The 21,456-nt window shown below is 40.4% G+C and overlaps 1 protein-coding gene across 1 annotated transcript in view; it reads right to left on the bottom strand.

Moving 5' to 3' along the window:
• The window catches only part of FOCAD (focadhesin), a 282,029-nt gene that overhangs the window by 55,800 nt on the left and 204,773 nt on the right, over positions 1-21,456 (bottom strand). The window contains exons 24-28 of the mRNA XM_044920455.1: positions 18,199-18,243; positions 13,895-14,003; positions 10,370-10,486; positions 7,568-7,806; positions 4,316-4,405 (exon numbers count right to left, since the gene is read on the bottom strand). Coding sequence (XP_044776390.1) covers positions 4,316-4,405; positions 7,568-7,806; positions 10,370-10,486; positions 13,895-14,003; positions 18,199-18,243 — 600 coding nt within the window. The remainder of the gene's footprint in view (positions 1-4,315; positions 4,406-7,567; positions 7,807-10,369; positions 10,487-13,894; positions 14,004-18,198; positions 18,244-21,456) is intronic.

Genomic DNA, 21,456 nt, shown 5'->3' with positions numbered 1-21,456 from the left:
GAGTTCAATCAATATTGAATGCTGAAGAACTGACCCAATGCAGGGTTCCAAGAGAGTCTAAAGTGGAGAGAAGATCTACAAGAAAAACAACAACAAAAACAAGACTGGATTCTTACATTCAGTTGGAGGCAAAATTTACCAGTGCTAAATACACTGAATATATTATCCAAGATTCAATCAAGAAAACTCAATTTCCATTTCTTGCCAGACTAATTTAAGAAAGAGGAGTGTCAGATTTCAGGTGGAAAAAGGGTACCTCTCAAAGCTCACTTTAAGTATCGGGGTTTATCTTTCTCAATAAGTAATCCTAAGTCTGGCTTTTTGGGGCTATTCTGGGCATGCAAAAATCTTTATCCCCTGGACTAAAACTCTTTTACCACCCAAAAGCATATGGGCACAAAGGCTTAGAAAAAGACATCCTGTTTCCTAGTTCACATTTACCTAATATTATCACAGCATAATTATTCTTGGGCAACGTTACCATTCACTAACGATTCTATTCATTGCTACAATGGTCAATGACTGTTGTCATATGTGAATATATAATCTAACTACGTACACACATACGTGTGCCAATATAAATATGCTAGGGTGTATGCATCTATTGACCTTCTAAACTCCTTCTACTCTGTCTCATTTTTCCAGCATGGTCCAAGAAGGTAGTCCTGAAGCTTTATTCCTTATGTTTTCTTCTGATTTCCAAGTGGTCTATATTTTAATGGGTTTATTTTTTGTCCTAAGTCTTAAAGATTCTCCTAGGTGCTTAGGTCAGCACTGCTATGTATTTTACCTCATCTTAGCTCCCCTTTGATATATTTGTCAGCTCTAAACCAAGAACAACTGGGCAGAGGTAGCATTCACATCTTTCCCTCCACTGAAAACAAAAAGGAGTTCCATGGAGTTGTCTCAGACAGATGAAATAGAAACAAATGATAATATTAGCCATAAATTTCAGGTTTTTTAATTACTAACATGAATCTTGAAGAACACTAACAAATGACAGAGAATTCGAGTTTTAAAATTATATGCCCTATTATGTCTTTACTTATTTGAATCTCTTATCCAAGTATATTAAAATATCACCGGCGAAAAGAAAACCTGAGGCTTAAAAGCTATGCAATTCTGCTCTGCGTGTTGCTATATCAACTGAGATATAATGATAAATTGTTTCTAAAATTAACCAGAGATGAATCTTCAATTCCTTACTTTATTGTGGACAACCCTGCAGATTAAGTATGAGGCCATCTGATAATTAGTTCTAATGACAGTTAACATTTGTATAGCGTATTGCCCTTTACAAAGTGCTATACAGATGTTATCATATTTGTAAAAGCTCAATAGTAATTAACCAGCACTGAGGTCGTTGACGGATGGCAGGACTAGTTAAGGCTGTGAGGACGGCAATGGCACAATGAGTACCACTAGATGGCAGCAGAATGTAAGTGATAAGGCCACACACCCTGGCCAGCCCGGCTGCCGGGTCCTCTCAGCAGGGACGTGTCCATTAAATCAAGGAAGCGTGGTGAATTTGCTCTGGGTGAATTCTATCACTTGAGGCGGCAAGCTCCCAGATCTATTAACTACCTCCGTAATGCTTCCACTATTTCACTTGAGGGAGGACTGCCCTAGACTCCTGAATCTCATTAGTCAGGGGAATACTTTATGCCTGGGCCTAGTGTGTCTGTCTGTATGTCTGTGTCTGTCCTGCTTTTTAGTAGTGAGACACACTCACATGTCAAAAAAAAAAACAGTCAACACCATATTGTCAGGTATCAAATTGCTTTCTTTCTACTGAAATGTCTTCTCCCCACCAAACTATGTAAGAGACAGAAACCTGGCTTTGAAGGCAGACAACCTAGGTTCCTCCCCTAGCTGCTACTGACTGTGTGACCTTGAACCCATCTCCTGTGTGAAACTCATTTTCTTAATCTGTAAACCAAAGCGATGAGTGTTCCTGTTTTAGTATCAATATTTAGACTGTCATTGGGGCTGAATGACAGGAGAAACGGATGTGAAAATGCCTAGCACAGTATGCGGCTGCTTGGTATCAGCTGAACTGAAACCAGAGACAGAGCCACAAAGCATTAGGAATGACAGAATACTAAACTTCATTAACTGTAGAAAGAACGGGAGTTTGAAGAAGATGGAGAGTTTCTTGAAGGATCTGGGCTTTTAACTGAGCTCTGAGAGACAGGCAAGACTTTACTAAATGGACGGGAAATTTCTGATGACCCTATTCTACTTAATTCAGCAGGATTAGTCCCTATCTGGGCCCACCCTTTCCTCTCCCAAGCACAGCTGATCACTAAGGAGATAAGAATCAAGAAAGAATAATGAAGAAATAAGAATCTTCTCGATATAAAAAGTTAACGGGTAATGTTAAATGTCCTTACACACATGAGGTTTGTTATATGCATAAATACCCACACTGTGGACAATTCAGTTATCGCTATGGTTCTCCTTCATTCAAACAAACTTCCGTCAGACTAGTGGAGATAATATATGTAAGTCATTCCTGATTGTTCCAACTGGCTGAAAGCCTACAGTAAGTTGATCCACAAATTTGTTCCCAGCTTTGTAATACCCTGAGCTATAGCTGTGATGAATACCTTTGGGGGAAGGCGGGGCAGGGGGAGAGAAATTTATCTTACTCCTTGGTTGTAAAAGGCAACACCACCAACACATGGATTGGGCTCCAAAATATCAACTCTTCATCAGACCCGGTAACAGCTAAATGGCCCTATCCCTTCCATTAATCATTTTCTACATTCAAGAGACTTCAATCATGCCACTGAACTCTCTTTTCCCATATTCAAAACCACACTCTTAAAACGTCTCATTTCATCTCTAAAGTGTTTCATGATAAACTGGGTGGATGTCAATGATTCTTATCTGATCTTAGCCTGCATCTGAAAGAAGATCCTGTAACTACCACCAACGAAGTGAAGATTTGACTTTACCTACTCATAATGAAATATTTGAGATATGCAGTTACTTCTACTAGTTACTCTTTTCTCAGTCTGAACGTAACAGGCTAGATGACATGAATGTAACTTTAGATCCTAAGTTGCTAAAGGCCACAAATGTAAACAGTCACATTTGAGCAGTGCCTGTAACAGCAAAAAGTAAATGAGTTAATAAACTGGAGGTTAGTGCTTATAATTTGTTGAGTTTTTTAGTAACAATGAACACCAGAGGATCTAAACTAGAGCTTCCAAAACACGTGGAAGTCCAAAAAGATATAACGTAAGTCCCCAACTGTGTTAGTATTTCAGGAAGTCTAATAAAACTATATTCTCCCACACAATTCACAGACCAATTAAAACATTAAATGTCTCACTAAATGACTATGCTTAACTTGTTATTGAGGTATTCTTTTCTTTTTTTTTTTTAAGGTTTTATTTTTAAGTAATATCTACACCCACCATGGGGCTCAAACTCACAATCCCTGGTTTAAGAGTCACGTGCTCTACCAACTGAGCCAGCCAGGTGCAAGACATTCTTTTCTAATTATTCCTTTCTGTTTTTTTGGTTACCTTTCACGACTGGAATAATAAATTTATTTTTTATTTATTTTTAAAGATTTTATTTATTTACTTGACAGAGAGCGAGCGAGCAAGCGAGAGAGGGAACACAAGCAGGGAGAGTGGGAGAGGGAGAAGCAGGCTTCCCGCGGAGCAGGGAGCCCGATGCGGGGCTCGATCCCAGAATCCTGGGATGACCTGAGCTGAAGGCAGACGCTTAACGACTGAGCCACCCAGGCGCCCCTGGAATAATAAATTTTAAGATATTTAGTTTAATAGACAAAATCTTTAAAAAGGATGAAGTCTGTGGTGGGGCGGGGAGAAACGATTAATATTGAGGAGTTTGGGAACCCCAGATGTACCCTATATTTGTTTCCGTTTTGATTCTTCAGTCGTTGGATTTCACACGGGAAATCTAAATTATGGGTCAAAGGTTCTCTTCGTCCAATCAAATTCAAAGAATAGTTTCAACTATTTAAAAAGGTTAAGTCATGCATATAAGTCTCCAGATACATGCCTCATATGGTAAGTACAAGACAGAACTAAGGTATTAATAACTTAATGACAGCCATGAAATGACATTCCGTTGCTTTGTAACGAAGCAAACGGTCTGTTGCTGAAACATGGTTTTTAGAACAAGTACCTTTAATTACAGGTTCTGATTATTACTGAAAACTCTTTGCAAAGGAATTCAAGATCTAGTCCTACGAATATTTCACGATTGAATGCAAAGTGTATGGCAGAGAAAGATTCAGTCTTCAAATATCAGAGAGGAAATGGAACCAACATACTTATATTCAAGACTAGGATCAAAGCAGCAATTTTCCAGGGCATCCAGAGACTTCATCAGAAGAAGGTTCATCTGTTGGCCAGATATATCGCTGGGCAAAGACCAAGAGGAAAAATTCAGTTACTTAAAATCATTCAAATGTCCAAAATACTATATTTCCTCTTAATATTTTACTGAACTCTCAGTTAATTAAAAAAAAAACATAAGAGTAACAATAATATTGATGAGTCACATATACTTATTTTGCAGGCAGGGAAACGAGTCAGAGAATTTATTTAATAACTGAGTTCCTAAACAGTATAATCACTTGTAAACCAATAAACTCAAAAACTGCTACTTTTGTATTTCCTCAGCCCATTCAAATTTTAAACCACTGAAAAACAAAAAACCAAAATCAGAATTCCAGAAACATTTCTAAGAATGCTAACGTGATTTTCTTCAGAATATCTTACAACCCGTGAATCTGAAATTAACAATAATCATTCCAAATCTCTTTCTTGCAAAGGTTACTTCTGATTTCATGTCTCAATTGTGAAGACTGTTCTTGTCCTTTTTCCTACATTTGTTTTTTCAGAAGCAGGGGGGAAACCCAGCCATGTATTTTTCTACCTTTAGAGAGTAATTGATGTGGTTTTGCGATGGTCTTGGTGAGAACTAGGACTTCTACAGTAAAAGAAAACTTAAAAGTGGTTCTATGGCTGTTTTTTCAGGCAGTTGTGGGCTTCATCACCAACACTTGACTTTTAAGGGGATCCTAACATGTCAACTGTCATGCTGCTCCCTCAGACCATGCTCAGTGGAATGCAGCCCCAGGAATGCCAACCAGCCACAGGACACTTTAAAAAGTCTTCCCAAACCAAGAATATAGTGGTTTTGCCTGAGGTGAAGGATTACATTTTGCAGCGAGTGCGCGCGCACACACACACAGTTTAAATAGCTTTGACTAAGTCCTATTATAGTTGTTCTCTGGAGTAAAATATACTTAACTATTCTAAACAAATGCTGAAGAGATCCTACTAGTATCCTCTGGGAGTTATGACAGAAGCAAGCTCGGGAATAGTAACGCTTTTCTGAATAAATTCTAGACTGGAATTGAAATTCAGGCGACTTTTTCATAAGCCATGGCAAAAAAAATGGATTGTCATGACTCTCTTCTACAAGGTGATTTTTCATTCTTGAGCCCAACATACTGTCCTAATCCTGTACCCCTGAGGGGGTCATGCTGGGCCATTTACTGGATGTCACTGACTATTCAGAGTCAACAGCCCTCAAAATGATGAACTTAATTTTAGAAAAATGGAAACTTCCTCCAAAAATGTCATTCTCTAGTGACATTGTCATTATCTAGTAAAATACTCACCAGCACCAAAAGGCAAACATTTCAGATTCCTCTGCTCCGAGAAATTAGGAAGGTGGGAACCGTGAATAACTACACTGGTGGCTAGAATGCTCAAGACACCGGCCAAAAGAGGAAGCATGCTGTCCAAACAGATCATTAGAGCAAAGTGAACATTTGCACTGATTCTGAGGGCATTTGGCCTTGGAAAGAGCTGCCTGGTTTCCTTCCCCAGGCTCTCCTGCGGGTGCAAAGTCAAGTGAGAGAGAGACACGGGCGGAAGGTAATCTAGGAACTGGGATGAATCCTTCAGGTTTCTCCAGGTAGCATGATTAAATTAACTGCAAGTGCAAGCTTGTCAAGCCCTAAAACCAGCAGCCTCTCATCCTAAACTAAGGAAGAGGGTAGCCAGAGCCAAGATAGGATGAAATGAGTTGCCTGGAATTAAACTGCCATGGCTCATTTTTAGTTGTAAAACGCGCGGCTTGAAAGATACTGAAGAAAGAGCATGAACACAGATGGTGACGAAATTGCCATTTGTAGCAATAGTAGCAAAGGGGGAAAAAAATCACTTTCAAGTTTTAAGTCTTGAAAAAACATGTTACGTTCTGTCACACACACGAGATATGTAACAGTCAATTCACATGCAAAGGGCGGCCTTTTGTTCACGTCCAGAATGCTGGTCAACAGAACAAAACGAACATTCTAGAAACGTTTTCATTTATGATCACAAAGATGAAGCCAATCTTCCCAATCATCTGACAGATGTTTCCAAGAGCTGAAAATGATCATCTGACAGTATTTCCCTAGATCAATAGCAGTTCTCATAAAGGTTTCACATAATGGTGTTTGCACAAAGCTATGTAAATTACAAATGCAAACTTAACCACCGGTTTCAAACTGAAATCTAAATATAGCATAATGTCATCCAGTTTACCCACATCGACACCGTCTCTTGGCTTCAGACAGACCGTTAATTTCTGCCAACCAGGGGAGTTTAAGGACATGGAACGTCACAACAGGATGCCTCTCCCAACTATCCTATTTCCAATGTGGGGGGAAAATGGGGCTGAATTCCAAGTCAGCGCACATCTAAATATTCATGATATTCAAATATTCATGTTGTACCACACACTGCAATCAACCTGGGTATATAAAATTCTAACACTTGTTACAAAATAAAGAATAAATAGGACGGACAACACAACCAAAGTAGATTCATGCACAAAACTTCCCCATCTAATGGAATTTTCCACCTGGGTCTTTGATACTCAGCTCCATTCAAGGGTAAAGCTAGCAGTCCAAAACTGAGCAAATGGAATAAAGCACACAGTATAATATGCACAGATTAAGACTCTTTAAGGATTATAAAAATGTAGCCAGGGCACAGGATAAAAGCAATCTTTAAAACTGGGTACATAGAGTTCTTAGGTGATCCAGGTGATTCCCAGCGCCCTCAGGCAGCAGGGATATTCCAATTTTTTCCTCCCATTTTATAGTGATATCAATAATCAACAATTATTTTCACCCTTGGAAGCCAGGGGGAAAAGCAGCTTTTTATTTTTAGCACGACGAGATTACACTTTTCCTCATATCTCACATATGAGGATACACATATCCTCATATCCATTACATGGATTTTTCCAGGGTTTTCAGCTAAGCATGGAATGATGTTAGAGTCACCATCACCTTCATGAGAGCAACCCTAAAAATACCCTAATATCTTTGTGATGGCATTTTGGAAAGACAGATGCCCTCACAAAGGAGAAGAAAGGGTCGGACCTGCCCATTTCAAAAAGTTTAGCAACCACATTATCGCTCGGACAGAATGTTCGGGAACGTGTGTGCCCGCGCATCACATCCTCTGCCTACATCATCACAAAGACAAAAACGGAAGAGTATTTTCATCAACCGTACCTGAGTTTCTCCTCATACAAGCGCGAGAGAAACATCCCCAAAGCAAGGCCCATGTGGATCTGCACGGCTTGAGACTCATCAGCTCTTGGTTTCCCAGGTAACCTGGCAGTCAGCATGTTTAGGATTTCCTCAACCTTCTCTTTGCAAGAAATCATGAAAACTGGCACGAGGAGAGACAAAGCCGTGGCGGCAGCGGAGCGGGCAATCGCGCTAGCTGTGTTTTCACCAGAATAGGATTTCTAGGACATGCCAAAGGAAGAAAACAGGGGTTGGCCTTTGGTTTTAAAACACAAAGGGAGCAGACCTATCACAGAAGCACCACACAACAGGATCAGCGGCTCTGAGATCCACCCCCGCCAATCAAAAACATCATTTAAAAAAAAAAAAAAAATCGATTTTTGTGTTTGTCTAGGTAGGTTCCCTTTACACTCTTCCTTCCTGAAACAATTTGCTACTAAACAGTTGATTAATATCCTTTTAAATTTGGGGGATGGGGGGAAGTGTCTTCTTTTAAAGGGTGTGAATTCCCTCACTATAAAGCCTGAAAAAAAGTCAGTGTTTTGAAAGCCCACGTGTGTTTATGATTAAAAAACAAAAAAACAAAGAAACCCACCAAACCCCTAAGTGAAGTTACCCAAGCCTGGAGAAACCACCAAGCTGTATTACAGATGTCCAGAAAGCCAGTTTTCCAGGAGAGAAAGAGAGCGTGTGTGTGGTGGGTGGGGGGCGGGTTGTTACAGTTTAGTACGAAGGAAGAAGTGCAAGTTTAGCACAGGGACCTATTGGCAGATCTCCCAAAATTTTTGGTGGGAACGCTTCCCAGTAGATGGATTATTTCCTACAGGGGGTTAATTCCTTTTAATTAAAAAGGAAGTTGAAATCCTAAAAGCCTCTGGTTACAAAGCAATAACCAGCTATTCAAAATGAAATGGAGAGCTCTATATGCCCCTTCCTATATGTAATTATGGGAAAAGAAATGAATAACAGCCCTAATAAAATGGCAGGGCAGCTGAGTATGAACAGCTTCTGCAAGAATCCCATGTTAGGGAGCTCCAACAGACATTATATACATTTATAAATATGTCTCAAGTGGGGAAGGAAGGCTGTTTATCATTCCGCCACTATTATCCACTTCAAATTTTCAGACACGTCATAAAGGCTGTTCTGTCCCTCGCAATCAAAGCACATTAAAAAGTGCGTTTAATTCTGTACCCATTTGCTCTCTAAGCTTTAGTACTTCAAACAAAATCAAACATGTGCTAAGGTATTCTTTAAGTTAACATAGCATTATTGTAATGACAGTACTATTCAAAATGACCCAGCTGATCCAACACTGGTAGTCAAGAAAGTGATTTTTGAATCAGGGCTTCTTTGAAGAAGTAGAATAGTGCAAAAATCACAAAGGTAAGAGGCAACCCTGAGCTGGCTACTAAGGAGATTATTTTTATTCGTTTGCAAGAACTAAGCAGCGCGATTAGAAATCTCATAGAATATCCTGTCCTGGTGAATATCTGAACCAGAGCGCTATTGCAAAGACCTCGATACAAACTAGTTTTTCGTCCAACATTAAAGGAATAAGAACACTAACAGCAAACAAATGGATCATAACGCAACGATTTCTTTGAGGAAAATCTACCTTCCAATTTAATTCTATATTATCTACAAGTCATTTGTTTGTCCCCAAGTATAGTTAAAAATCCTAGTTCCAGACCCTAAGGCCCAGATGAATACGTACCAGGTCCTCCCAAAAGCAGGAGGACAGAGGCACGCAGAACGCTGTACAGAGAAGACAAGGTAATGGAGTTTCGGGCTCAATTCATGATCTTAGCAACAGTTCACAACCTGTGCTATATTTTTATTCAAATCGACTATAATCCTCCACCACTCAGCTGATTGTCCCATGATCACTATAATTCCCTAAGCAGTGGAGAGTGATAAGGCAGAACCAAAATAATTCTGGGCAGATGCAGAAATAAAGCATGCACGACAGCCAATGAAGGGGAAATAAAACCTAAACAAAAAAAGTGTGTTTTCACTTTGTTTCAAATCTTAGGATATTAGCATGAAGAAAAAGAGCGACTAAGTGACAGGTGCTTTTTTATGAGCAACAATATTCCTTGATATGTATAGAGTATTTCACAGTTTTCAAAACATTTTCCCACAAGTTATATCATGTGATCCTTGCAAATCTTTTATAAAGTTGGCAAAGCATTAATCTTTACCTTCACTGTACAGGTAAGGAAAATAAAATGATGGGTTAAGTATCAGGTCAACAGTCACAAAACCAGTAAGGGGTGGAGCTGGGACTACAATCGTTACAGATAATATTGTTCAATTGCCTCATTTTACACGTAAGGAAACAAAGGTCTAAAGAGATTATGTGAACTGCCCATGGTCACATATCCTGGAATTAAAAAAAAAAAACTACAAGTAGAAACTCAGGGACCCCAATCTTTAACCAATGTTTATTTCACTACAACTGTAGCTCTTGCCTCTGACTACACATGGGAATAATCTAGAGACCTTTTAAAATACTGATGATGCCCAGGCCCTTCCCTAAGTAATTAAATCAGAGGAGAGGCCTACAGGTCAGTATTTATTTTTTCTATCTATAGAGAGATCTTATATATATACATGTGCTTGCACGCACACACATACACTTCAAGTTCCTCAGGTGATTCCAACGTAAAGCTAAGACTGAGTAATCACACTATGGTATGGCTTTCATGTGAACAACTAATATGAGTAGCCTCAACCCTTGACTTTTCCCATCATTTTTAAAATTTTATTTCTCAGACTTACATAATAAAACGAGGAGAAAAGTTGTCCTCTGGGTTGGTAATGGCTATCCACAATGACCAGGAGAGTATCAGACACCATGGAAACCCACTCCTTCATTGAAAGGAAATTAGGCTGAACCTGCAGATGAAGAAAAACATGAAGTGAGGGGCAGCTGGGTGGCTCAGTCAGTTAAGCGTCCAGACTCTTGATTTTGGCTCAGGTCATGATCTTGGGGTCCTGGGATCTAGCCCCACATCATCGGGCTCAGCACTTGGCAGAGAGTCGGCTTGAGGATCCTCTATCCCTCCCCCTCTACCCCTTCCCCTGCTCGTTTTCTCTCTCTCTAATAAATAAATCTTAGGAAAAAAAAAAAAAGGAATAACATGAAATGATAATGGAAAAAAAAATAAAACTTAAATATTATTTCTAGATCCGGGGCACAAACCCCTTCTGTATTAAAGAGTAAAGCGCTACGACCAAAGAGTAACTTCACCCGTCAGGACTTTAGGAGGCAGATAGATATTTGATAAATACACATCCTCAACCTGTGCCCCAACAGGAATAGGATTTACCTTTTATACAAGACAAGCAGAGGTGAGAGGACAGGGGCTGCAAAACAGACCGTGTCTGAGAGCTCTCCGCTGCCCACCTGTTTAGTGAGGGTGACGCGAGGGTTAAAGGAGAGATGTGCAGAGAAAGAAACTCAAAATGTCGCATTTCTATGACTTCCCATTTCACAAGAGGCAATAAAGCAGCCTACAAAATTCTCATCACCGTTTTTAGCATTTCTGCTTACTATCACCTAGATTTATCACTCTGAATCATCACAATGTGTGCCTAGCTAATTAGGTATGAAAGCATAAATGATCTTCAGTTGGAAAAAGAAAAGGAAAGAGAATGCAAAAAACAACAACAACAACAACAACAACATGGTGCGCCTGGGTGGCTCAGTCGTTAAGTGTCTGCCTTCGGCTCAGGTCATGATCCCAGGGTCCTGGGATCAAGCCCTACATCGGGCTCCCTTCTCTGTGGGAAGCCTGCTTCTCCCTCTCCCACACCCCCTGCTTGTGTTCCCTCTCTCGCTATGTCTCTCTGTCAAATAATAAATAAAATCTTTAAAAAACAACAACAATAAAACCCAACTCATTAAAAAGAGACCTTAGTTTTAAAAATCATTCATGGGGCGCCTGGGTGGCTCAGTCGTTAAGCGTCTGCCTTTGGCTCTGATCATGATCCCAGGATCCTGGGATTGAGCCCCACATCGGGGCTACCTGCTTGGCGGGAAGCCTGCTTCTCCCTCTCCCACTCCCCCTGCTTGTGTTCCCTCCCTAGCTGTCTCTCTGTCAAATAAATAAAAAATCTTAAAAAAAAAATAAAAATAAAATAAAAATCATTCATGACTGTGGATGTCAAAAGCATCTGGGGGCGCCTGGGTGGCTCAGTCGTTAACCGTCTGCCTTAGACTTGGGTCATGATCCCAGGGTCCTGGGATTGAGCCCCGCATTGGGCTCCCTGCTTGGTGGGAAGCCTGCTTCTCCCTCTCCCACTCCCCTTGTGTTCCTGCTCTATCTCTTTTTCTGTCAAATAATTAAATAAAAATCTTAAAAAAAAAAAAGGCATCCATACACTCACAGGGTCACACTCAGGTGGTGCAAACGACAAAGGTCAACGCAGTGGTAAGCATCCTTGGAATTAATGCCTTGACTCAAAGAAGGCCTTCTTCCTAGGATCTTTGGTTGTTAGTCATATGCAGATTTCCAATAAAGTTTGAAAACCTCAACGTTAATCAAATAATGAGGTCTTGAGTTTGTACTGAATAACAACCAAAGACAAAGTGATGAAGAATAAAAGTAGAGTCCCATCTTTGGGTTGTGTGGCTTCTCGATGTTTTGTGTAGTTATCTGTTACAGCACAGAACAAAAGAGTGGGGAAATAAAGAAGATTGCCTGGAACTCAAACTCAGAGCTAGACCCCTGGTTATCACTGGGGCAAATCACCTGCAAGTCTGCCCAAAATCAGGGATCCTAGAAAGGCACATTAACTTTTTAGGTCGTAGATTCTACTTAGCATGTTTTCTCTGCTAAAGAACTTCATGGCTCTTTCAAGGATGTAAAACATCTTTCTCATCATTAAAGTAAGATTCTGCATTTAAAGTTAAAATTTCCTATGGTAACTACACTTTTATGCTTCATGGAATAATTGTTTGGCCCCTTTCCTTTCCCCAAAGGTAATATACATTTGTAGCTTTTGCCCACACAGCCTCTATTCTCTTGTTTATTGGTAATGGCACCCTTTGGAGAATTCCCTCCTCCATGATTTGAAGCTTGCTTAAATGCTCAATGAAGCCACCCATCCGACCTGCCCAAGGGGTGGGCACGAGACCCATGGGACCCTAAATCTTGAATGACAAGCACACCACACGACCAGAGCTGATCCATCCCAGGGAAGGTAGTCTGCTGTGATGTGTGATGGTTCTCCTAACACTTCCTGTCCCTAATGCTCTTCCCCAAACCCAGTTTTAAACTTTGCCTTCAATTCCATGGGCTTCCGGATGCCATATCCTTCTGCTTTTTTATTTAGATGAGAGTTGGTTCCTTTGCTTGCAACCAAAAAACTCCATCATGAAAAAGGAGTACAGATGGCCCAGAAGACACACTGAGGGAACAGAGACAGGCTGAATAGCATTGAGTAAAGCCTGGTTTTTGCAGCAAGAAGTCAGATGATGGTTACTGTTACTGAGTGCTTAGTATCTCCCAACTGTCAAGCTCTACATATATTCATTCATTTGATCCTCCCAGCAATCCTGTCTGGTGAGTACCTTTAGCCCCACTTTACAGATGGGGGAACAGGCTTTGCAATGGGAACATACCAACAATAGGCCACAGAGCTAGTGAGTTGCAAGTACTGGGATTTAAATACAGGACTCTCCTACTCCAAAGCCTATGTTTTTTAACCACTCAGCTATATTGTCTCCAGATAATGACAGCTACTAGATAATAGGGCTTAAAAGAAGAATAAATCCATGCCTTTTTATTTTGACAGATATGAATTATCTGAAAAAGTACATTGGAAATGAACATTGGCCAGCTCGCTACATGTTTAATTAAGAAATAAATGCCTTGCAAAAATGAATAGGCACTTTGTCATTGACATCTACAATTAAAATGCAAAGTACAATTTTTTTTCAGTCAGTAAACACTACTTATTTATCATTTTTTGACAGCACTGTTCACTTTCAGTAAGCCTAGTTAACCTCCTAAGATTGGTTACCACTGATGTAATCACAAAAAGACAACCCCTGTTGCATAAAATTGGTACCTTCAAATGGAAATGACCACTTAACTGTGATGGAGAAAGCAAAACAGAAGAGCAGCAAGGAAAAGTGTCTGCGGAGCCCCTCAAGCTCGCCGTGTGAAGACCCAACAAGTAGCAGAAGTCGGTGCTGCCGCAGGCACGGACTCTAACCTCGTAAACTCAGGGCCAGGCTTAAAGAGGCTTCTCACTTTTCAAACGTTGCCCAACTGGTTCAAATCGCCCTTAACTCACCTCCGGGACCCCCTCCGAGTCTGAAGAGAGACTGGCTTCGTGTTTGGATACGATGACAGCGAGGCTGCTTAAGGCTAACAGTGCGTTGCCCTTGACCACTGGGCTCTCCCTGTTGAAAAAGAAAAAAATTCCAAGAGAGGATTTGGGGGCATTAACCGGGAGAAGAGAAGGCATTATTACAGAGAAGGCAGACGAGGTCAAAAAGCACTTCCATTCCTTCACACAGCTTCATCCACACACGTCTGCTTGTGCCCTGATGTCTTCTCCTTCTTCTGACGCTAGCGTGGATTTCTCTCTCCTCATATGGGTATGGTCTTTAGACCTTGGGGGTGTGTGTGTCTGTGTGTGTCCTACAAGTCTAAGCCCATATATCCAAGTTCTTTCTTTCTAAAGTTTTTATTTCATCGTTGGACGCAGCATTAAGTAAGCGATATCTTTCCGTGTCATCTTTGGCAATATAAATTTATCGATTTGTGCTAAAAAATACAAGCGGAGACAGTTGCGTGAGTAAGCGCAGTAGAATGCAAGTGGCCTCTGGCTTTTCTCAGGCACTGGTGTGTGGAAGCAGCTTCCAGTGAGCCACTTCAGGCAGCATGCTTTACCAGCAACCTGCCACACTGGTTATTATAATCATTATCATTATTAGCCTCCCCTTCTTTCCCTCGAGATGTCAAAGCCAGCAACCTTAAAGAGGTTTGTGATATAACTTAGAGACCCTAGGTAAGGTGCAAAAAAAAAAAAGGCCTGTTTTTAAACTATCTGGATGGACAGTTGCCCTCCCATATTATCCAAATGGTGGTTTTTCTATTAATAGCAACAAAATCTTAAATGTGACTTCTGGATTTAGTATCAAGAAAACTGAACCTTTTTAAATATACTTACCACCTGAAAATGAACATTTATATTATTCCATTATTCCAGTGTGATTCTATAGAAGAAAATCTTCAGTGCGACACTGATGAGATATTCTTGGCTGGCCCACCTCCATCATAATAGAACACCCAAGCCCTCGGATGGTTCCATTCTCTCCTGGTTGGGGGTTCCCACAAATACAGAGACTGCTTCCCAAAACCTGGACTTGAGACCTGAACATGAACCTGTGGGTACGTGCTAGAATGGCTCCTGCTCACCCCAGTACAGGAATGGAACAGATCTGTGGGGTGGGGAAACTTCCAGCCCCGCTCCCCGTGCAAGCTAAGGACCTCCAGTCCCAGGCCACGGTCATGTCAGAACCTGTGAGTTATGGGTATTCAAAGGTGAGTATACACACACGTGGTGAGAGGAGAAAACAGGAGGAAGACCTGAAGGCTAAGCAGATGCCTTGAATCTTCTATTTCTAATATGATCTCTTTCCTTTAGCTGAGAATATCCTGAAGCCTGTCCTGCTACAAAATGACCATGAATCCCTAAAGTTACATTAAAAAAGAAAAGTTTCAAATTCTCAGTGATCTGACAGTTTGATCCCTGGGTTTTGTTTTTTTTTTTTTACCCTATAGAAAAACTCAGACTGTCACCAGAAATCGGGTATCAAATAATTTAAAACAAGGATATTAGACAAGATGACATGAAAAGTCCTCTTGTAACCCTGAATTCCGGGAGAACATTTAGCCTCCATTTCAACACAGAGACCCCAAGTGATTTTGTTTCAGAAGTTTCACTGGTCCTGACATTCCGGAACACATATTGTTCTTGTAAAATGGAGAAAAATGTATTTAAAGTCAGTAGTAATTAGACCTTTGCTTGCAGACTAAATGCATATTTGGACATTAATCTTTGAATAGAAAAAAGTATGTCACAGTCCACACAGTGAATGCTCGGGCCAAGCTACACACTTCCCAAAGGTGCTGTGACGAGCTCTTGGTCAACTTTGCATTCCCTGCATGCCTAGCACAGTGACTTATGGAGGGGAGACACTCGATACGTATTTAGTGAAACAAATTCACGGAGGAGCTTGCCAGGTGAAAATCTACAACCAGTTCAGCAAAAACCCATCAGCTTGTGGATCAAATAACTATCCCCTACCAGTTGGGCAGTAGTAACTAATTTGCATAATAACATGTCAGCATCAGTACAGTATTTACCTAGGCAACACCACTAGCATTTTAATTAAACTGTCCTTTGGAACAAACTGATGCCATCAACCTAATTAAAAAGCGCAGGGAAGGATGAGCTACAATGATGCTTTCTTAGGGACAAAGTATACATTACATATTAGTAAAGTGACCCAGTCCTTTGGGGATTTTCATCTTTGGGTTCAGATCTATTTCATTAATAACGATGAAAATAAACTTACATCAATCATCAGGGTTTATCTGTGTTCTGATTCTCCCTTAGCCCTATCCTTGATGCTTTAAAACTGCTCTTAAATGAGCAAATCAGTCTAATCCTGTGACTGGTGTTTTACTTCCTGCATTTAACTTACGGCTCAGAACAAAGTCAGACTTACAATGGTTCCAACCAGCCTGTGTTAGCCATGATCCAAGAAAGGGAAGGCTAAGCTGGCAGCAGGTGGTGGTGGTGGGGGGGGGGGGTCCTCCCATGGTTGGAGGAAGCCGGTGGGAAAAAGTAAGGAGAGGGCAGCAGAGTGATTTTTTTCTCCCCCTGCACTATCATTAATCTCTCAGCCTCCGAACCTCACTTGCTGTCATATACCTACCATTGTCAGCATTGCTTTAATAAGATAAGGTCTATAAAATACTTGGAAATTTTTGATGAAAAGGTTTAGCACCATGAGAACATGAATTATTTTTATTCCCTACCACTGAGAATGTGAACACGCTCTTCTTAGGTATTAGTCATGAAACGATGCTTTGCAAATCTGAAGATTAAAATCTTGTTGAAATAAAATTTTAGAATGGAAGATGCAAAAGCTACTAGAGAGGCAAAATTATAGTCTAATAGAAAGCTGCTAGATTCTTCAGCGTTCACGTTTTTTTGCTGCAAATGTCAGAGCGCTGTTTTTAACAGGATATAAGTAGGCTACATAATGGAACAAACTATGAAAGGTAAAGGTCAAAGACAGCCGCCGACCCAGCACCCCCTCCCCTCCAATATGCAGCTGAGCGCTCCCCCACTGTGTCTGCAATTCACCAAACTGGATAAGCAGACACAAATGAGTCCCTAGCGAAGCCTCTCTGTACTTTAGTTTTCATTTTGTCAACAGATATGTCAACAGATATTTCCCAGGGCCTCCCACAGAACTGAGTGCAGGGGAGGATTACCACCTTTATCTCCCTTTATTCAGAAGACACGAGGCTGAGTAGTGATCATGTACTGTGATCAGACTTCACAGTTATGTGCCTACTTAAGAAATTACTGGTAGAAAGCGAACTCTAAGGTAGATCATGTTCTTTGGTGTTTTTTTTGTTTTGTTTTGTTTTTTAAGGTCAAACCTATTTAGCCACGGAAGGTTCTGGGACATGATAGGGATAAACTATACTGCAATTAAATATGTCTAGATAATGTGGACACATGAAATCCCCTAGGTCAAAGGTCAATCCATGTTATTTGGTGGATAAGAAAAAAGGAAGTCCTACAGAAAGGGCAGCAGCTAAAGGTGATGGTGAAAGGGAGAAGCGGCAGTAACTGACATGTAACTTACTGCCAGAAACAATTACTCAGCTTGTTAGCAAAGGAACCTGAAGAGATTGTTCCCAGCAAGTTCATTAGGGTATAATTTTCTGTTGAGAGTTGGCTTAAGATAAATAAAAAGCCTCAAGGTGGTAATACTCGTTATTTTTGTTAAAACAACCATAAGGATATGATTGAAACTACCATTTTCATGGGACTTCACGCTCGTTTTGGGTATTTAAAAATTGAATTTTTAGATACCCTGGACCCCGTAACACAAAGGGAATGAAAGGAAGTACTACTCTAATTTATTTCCTGGCTCACAGTTGAGATTTAATAACCTATTTGTAGAACCCACATAATTCACATTAGCAAGAATTTCTCCTTCCCTCAGCAGCCCCCACCCCCGCCGCAAACCAAATGAGAATCCTTCAAATCTAAGTCAAAGCACGGGGCACTTTGTTAGGTGTACAACAAGGGCATGACCTCTGTGACTCTTGATGTCGAAGTCATGTTTGTATTGATTCCTCTGTATTCTCACAAAAAGACGTTACCTTAAGAATTAACACGAGAAAGGACAACAACTGATTTTTTAAAAAAATAATTAAAAAAATCCTTTAAAATCCTTAAAGTTAGGACATACCCTAAAGGGAGAAATGGTATGCACTTGCCAGGAAAAACAAAACAAAAAACGTTTAAAGAAAATTTTTGGTAAACGAATAAATGGATCTTACTTGGCCGCCGCCTTGGTGATCTCCTCAGTCAACATGTCTCGGACCCTGCAATAAAGATTGAAAATAGGTGCAGGAATTGATGTTGGAATAAGAACTCCATCTTTCTGCTTACCTGTCAATTAATAAAAACCTCTGGCAATGACTCCAGATCCTAAAACTCTATATGTGGAATTTTAGTGTTAGGTGAAAAACCTGAAATAGGAGCTTTCCTTCAAGGACTTTCCCCTGCCTATTCCTTAGGTCACTTACTGGAGGCGGGGAAGGAGGGGACTGTAACTGAGGAGGGACACATAGGCAGTGTTACGATGGTGTCACCTCTTAAACTGAGTGGTGGCTACACAGGTGTCCTTTATGTTTTATTTTATTCTGCTATGGGCTAAATGTCTGTGTTCCTCCAAAATTCATATGTTAAAATCTAAACACCCCATGTAGAGTTTTTGGAGGTGAGGCCTTGGGGAGGTCATGAGGGTGGAGCACTCCTGAGTGGGATGAGTGGGATGGGTGCCCTTGTAAGAAGAGACAAAATGCTTGCTTTCCCTCCTGTGAAGATACAAGGAGAAGGCGGCCACTCGCACACCAGGAAGCAGACCCTCCCCAGCACAACATCTCCTGGCACCTCGATCTGGATTTCCCAGCCTCCAGAAGCATGAGAAACAAATTTCTGTTGTTTAAGCCATCCAACCAGTCTAGGGTATTTTAGCTATAGCAGCCTAAACTAAGACATTCTCTGGTGTTTTACAGAAGAGCTCACTAAAATAGCAATTTCCTATGTCCAAATTGTAGATAACGGAATCGTCACTATGTACATATAGAAAATAAAATTTAAAATGGTCATAGAATCACTCTGGAGCCGAAAGAAAGTAATTACACGTGTGGATTGGAAGATAACATACATACTCAATTCAAATATTCACCAGATAAAATTTCTTTTCAACATAAAAGCCTGAGTTCAAGAACAACCATGGACTGCCCTATTTACATTTTTGAAGAAGCAATCATGGGTATTTTCACTATACACTTCATAAGCTCAAACTTTTTATAAATATAAAATTTTTACAAATATGTTATAGCTGTATTATTTTCATTGGAATACTAAAGAATCTTAGCAATCAGCACTCTCTGAGAATGACTCAATCTTCAGAGCCAAGTTTTTTGTTTTCTTTTTTTTAAGATTTTATTTATTTGAGAGAGAGAATGGGGGGGGGGGGGGTCAAAGGGAGAAGCAGACTCCCTGCTGAGCAGGGAGCCCGATGCGGGACTAGATCCCGGGACTCCAGGATCATGACCTGAGCTGAAGGCAGTCACTTAACTGACTGAGCCACCCAGGCGCCCCAGAGCCAAGTTTTTGAAACAGTTGCAAACACTGCTCCTACAAACCATAAACTTGCATTCCTATAAAACTATTTGACAATAAATTTCTCTAAAATGTATTGTCCTATCTCAGTCTTCCTAAATGGACTACAGTGCATTCAATGCGTTTTTTTTTTTTTTTTACTGGTCAGTGTGGATATTTACAAATGATGACCTGCCTATAGTTCTATGCTGGGGCAAACCTTCTACATGTGGGCTAGTTCCCGCCTCTTACCTACCGGCTTCTGTCTGCTGCACCACCAACTGCTCCTTCTCTACCTGTGTAACTCCCCCTAGCAGGTGGACACACTGTAATATCTACCATCTTCAAAGAAGAAACAACTCTCCAGCGATTGCCCCATTTCACTGCTTCTCATACATCAGAACTCATTTAAAATAGTTCATCTCCTTCCACTCTTTCTAGACCCTTCTATAATCTGGCTTTTGTCCCCCAGCTCCACCAAAACAGCTCCTGTCATGGCCGCCAAGGACTTCCAAGAAGCCAAGTCTTTCCCGATTCTCAGTCTCCACCTTTTGCAGCCTCATAGCAGCCTTTGACACAATTGGTTTCTCCTTTCTCAAAACGCTTTCTTGCCTCGGTGTTTCAGATTCCATTCTTTCTTGGTTTTCTTCCCACATCACTGACCACTGCTTTTCCCTGTGCTTTATTGGTTCCCTCTTCATCTGCCCCATGTCTAAATGTTGAACTGCTCTGGGCTCTGTCCTCTGACCTTTTCTCTATCTTTACTTACTCCTTAGGTGATCTTATCCAGCACCATGATTTTAAATGCAGTTGATATGTTGGTAATTCCCAAATTTATATTTTCAGCCCTGATCTCATCTCCAAACTCTACACTCATATTGTCAATGACCTACGTGATATCTCTAAATTGGAGGTCTAATTAGCAAGTCCCAAACCTGATTCCTACCCTACACAGGCCTGGTTTTCTATTGTCTTACCCAACTCAGTAAATGGGAAGTTCATACTTTTAGTTATTCACAGTCAAAATCTTGGAGTTATCCTGGATGCCCATCTTTCTGTCACACATTCTTCATTCTCTCTCTCTATTTTGGAGAATACAGCCAATATACATACCCTACCCTACCAAATGATCATTTTTAGAAGATGAACCTCAAATTATATGTAAAAGAGAATCACAAAGAGGAAGCAAAATTCAAATTCTTAACCTCTAATCTTAAATTCCATGTCCTAATGTTTTAAACTGTGTTGCTATTTTGAAAGTTAATCTAGAAAATGCAATTTAGAATAGAATTACTTAAACATACATACATGCACACACCTGCTTTTCTACAAATGCCAAGCAGTAAACAAAAACCTAAACTCCAGTAAGCTTTGAATAGATTTTTAGATTTAAGAAACCTGGTGGCTACAGGCAAAGCAATTTAGATTCTAGGCACTTTACCTAGATTTAGGTTGCTGCCACATTAATCTGACAAGGTATTCTTCCTAACCCATGTAACAATTTAAATTGCTTTCAATGTGCCAGCATTTACACATTTCTAGCTAATACAGTGGGAATTCACCTGGGGACATCTGCCAAAAAAATTAAAACCCTGATGCCTTAAAGGTACTCCTAATAATGAAGATGTCTTGGCAGGGGGTCCCCACCCTGCACGGGAGTAGAGTAGAGTGGTATTCCTTGATTAAATGGAAGTTGTTAGGAAGGCAATGTATTGAGTGAGAAAACAGAATTTTTCCTTTGAAAGCATATGAAATAATCCGTTACAAGGGGGAAAAGGGAAAAGCAACCCATTTTTGCGCTGCTTTAGAAAACTATTTTAAAAATTATTAAAATTCATTGAATAAAGCTCTACTTGTTAGACCTGGAAAATCCACCTATTCAGGCTCTTCACCTTCGGGCATGTATATAAGTTAAAATTCCCCAC

Source organism: Neomonachus schauinslandi, chromosome 13 (assembly GCF_002201575.2).
Source record: "Neomonachus schauinslandi chromosome 13, ASM220157v2, whole genome shotgun sequence".
In the NCBI taxonomy this organism is placed as follows: Eukaryota; Metazoa; Chordata; class Mammalia; order Carnivora; family Phocidae; genus Neomonachus; species Neomonachus schauinslandi.
Note: the sequence above shows the minus strand (reverse complement) of the source record. Positions and strands in the feature narration are given on the sequence as shown.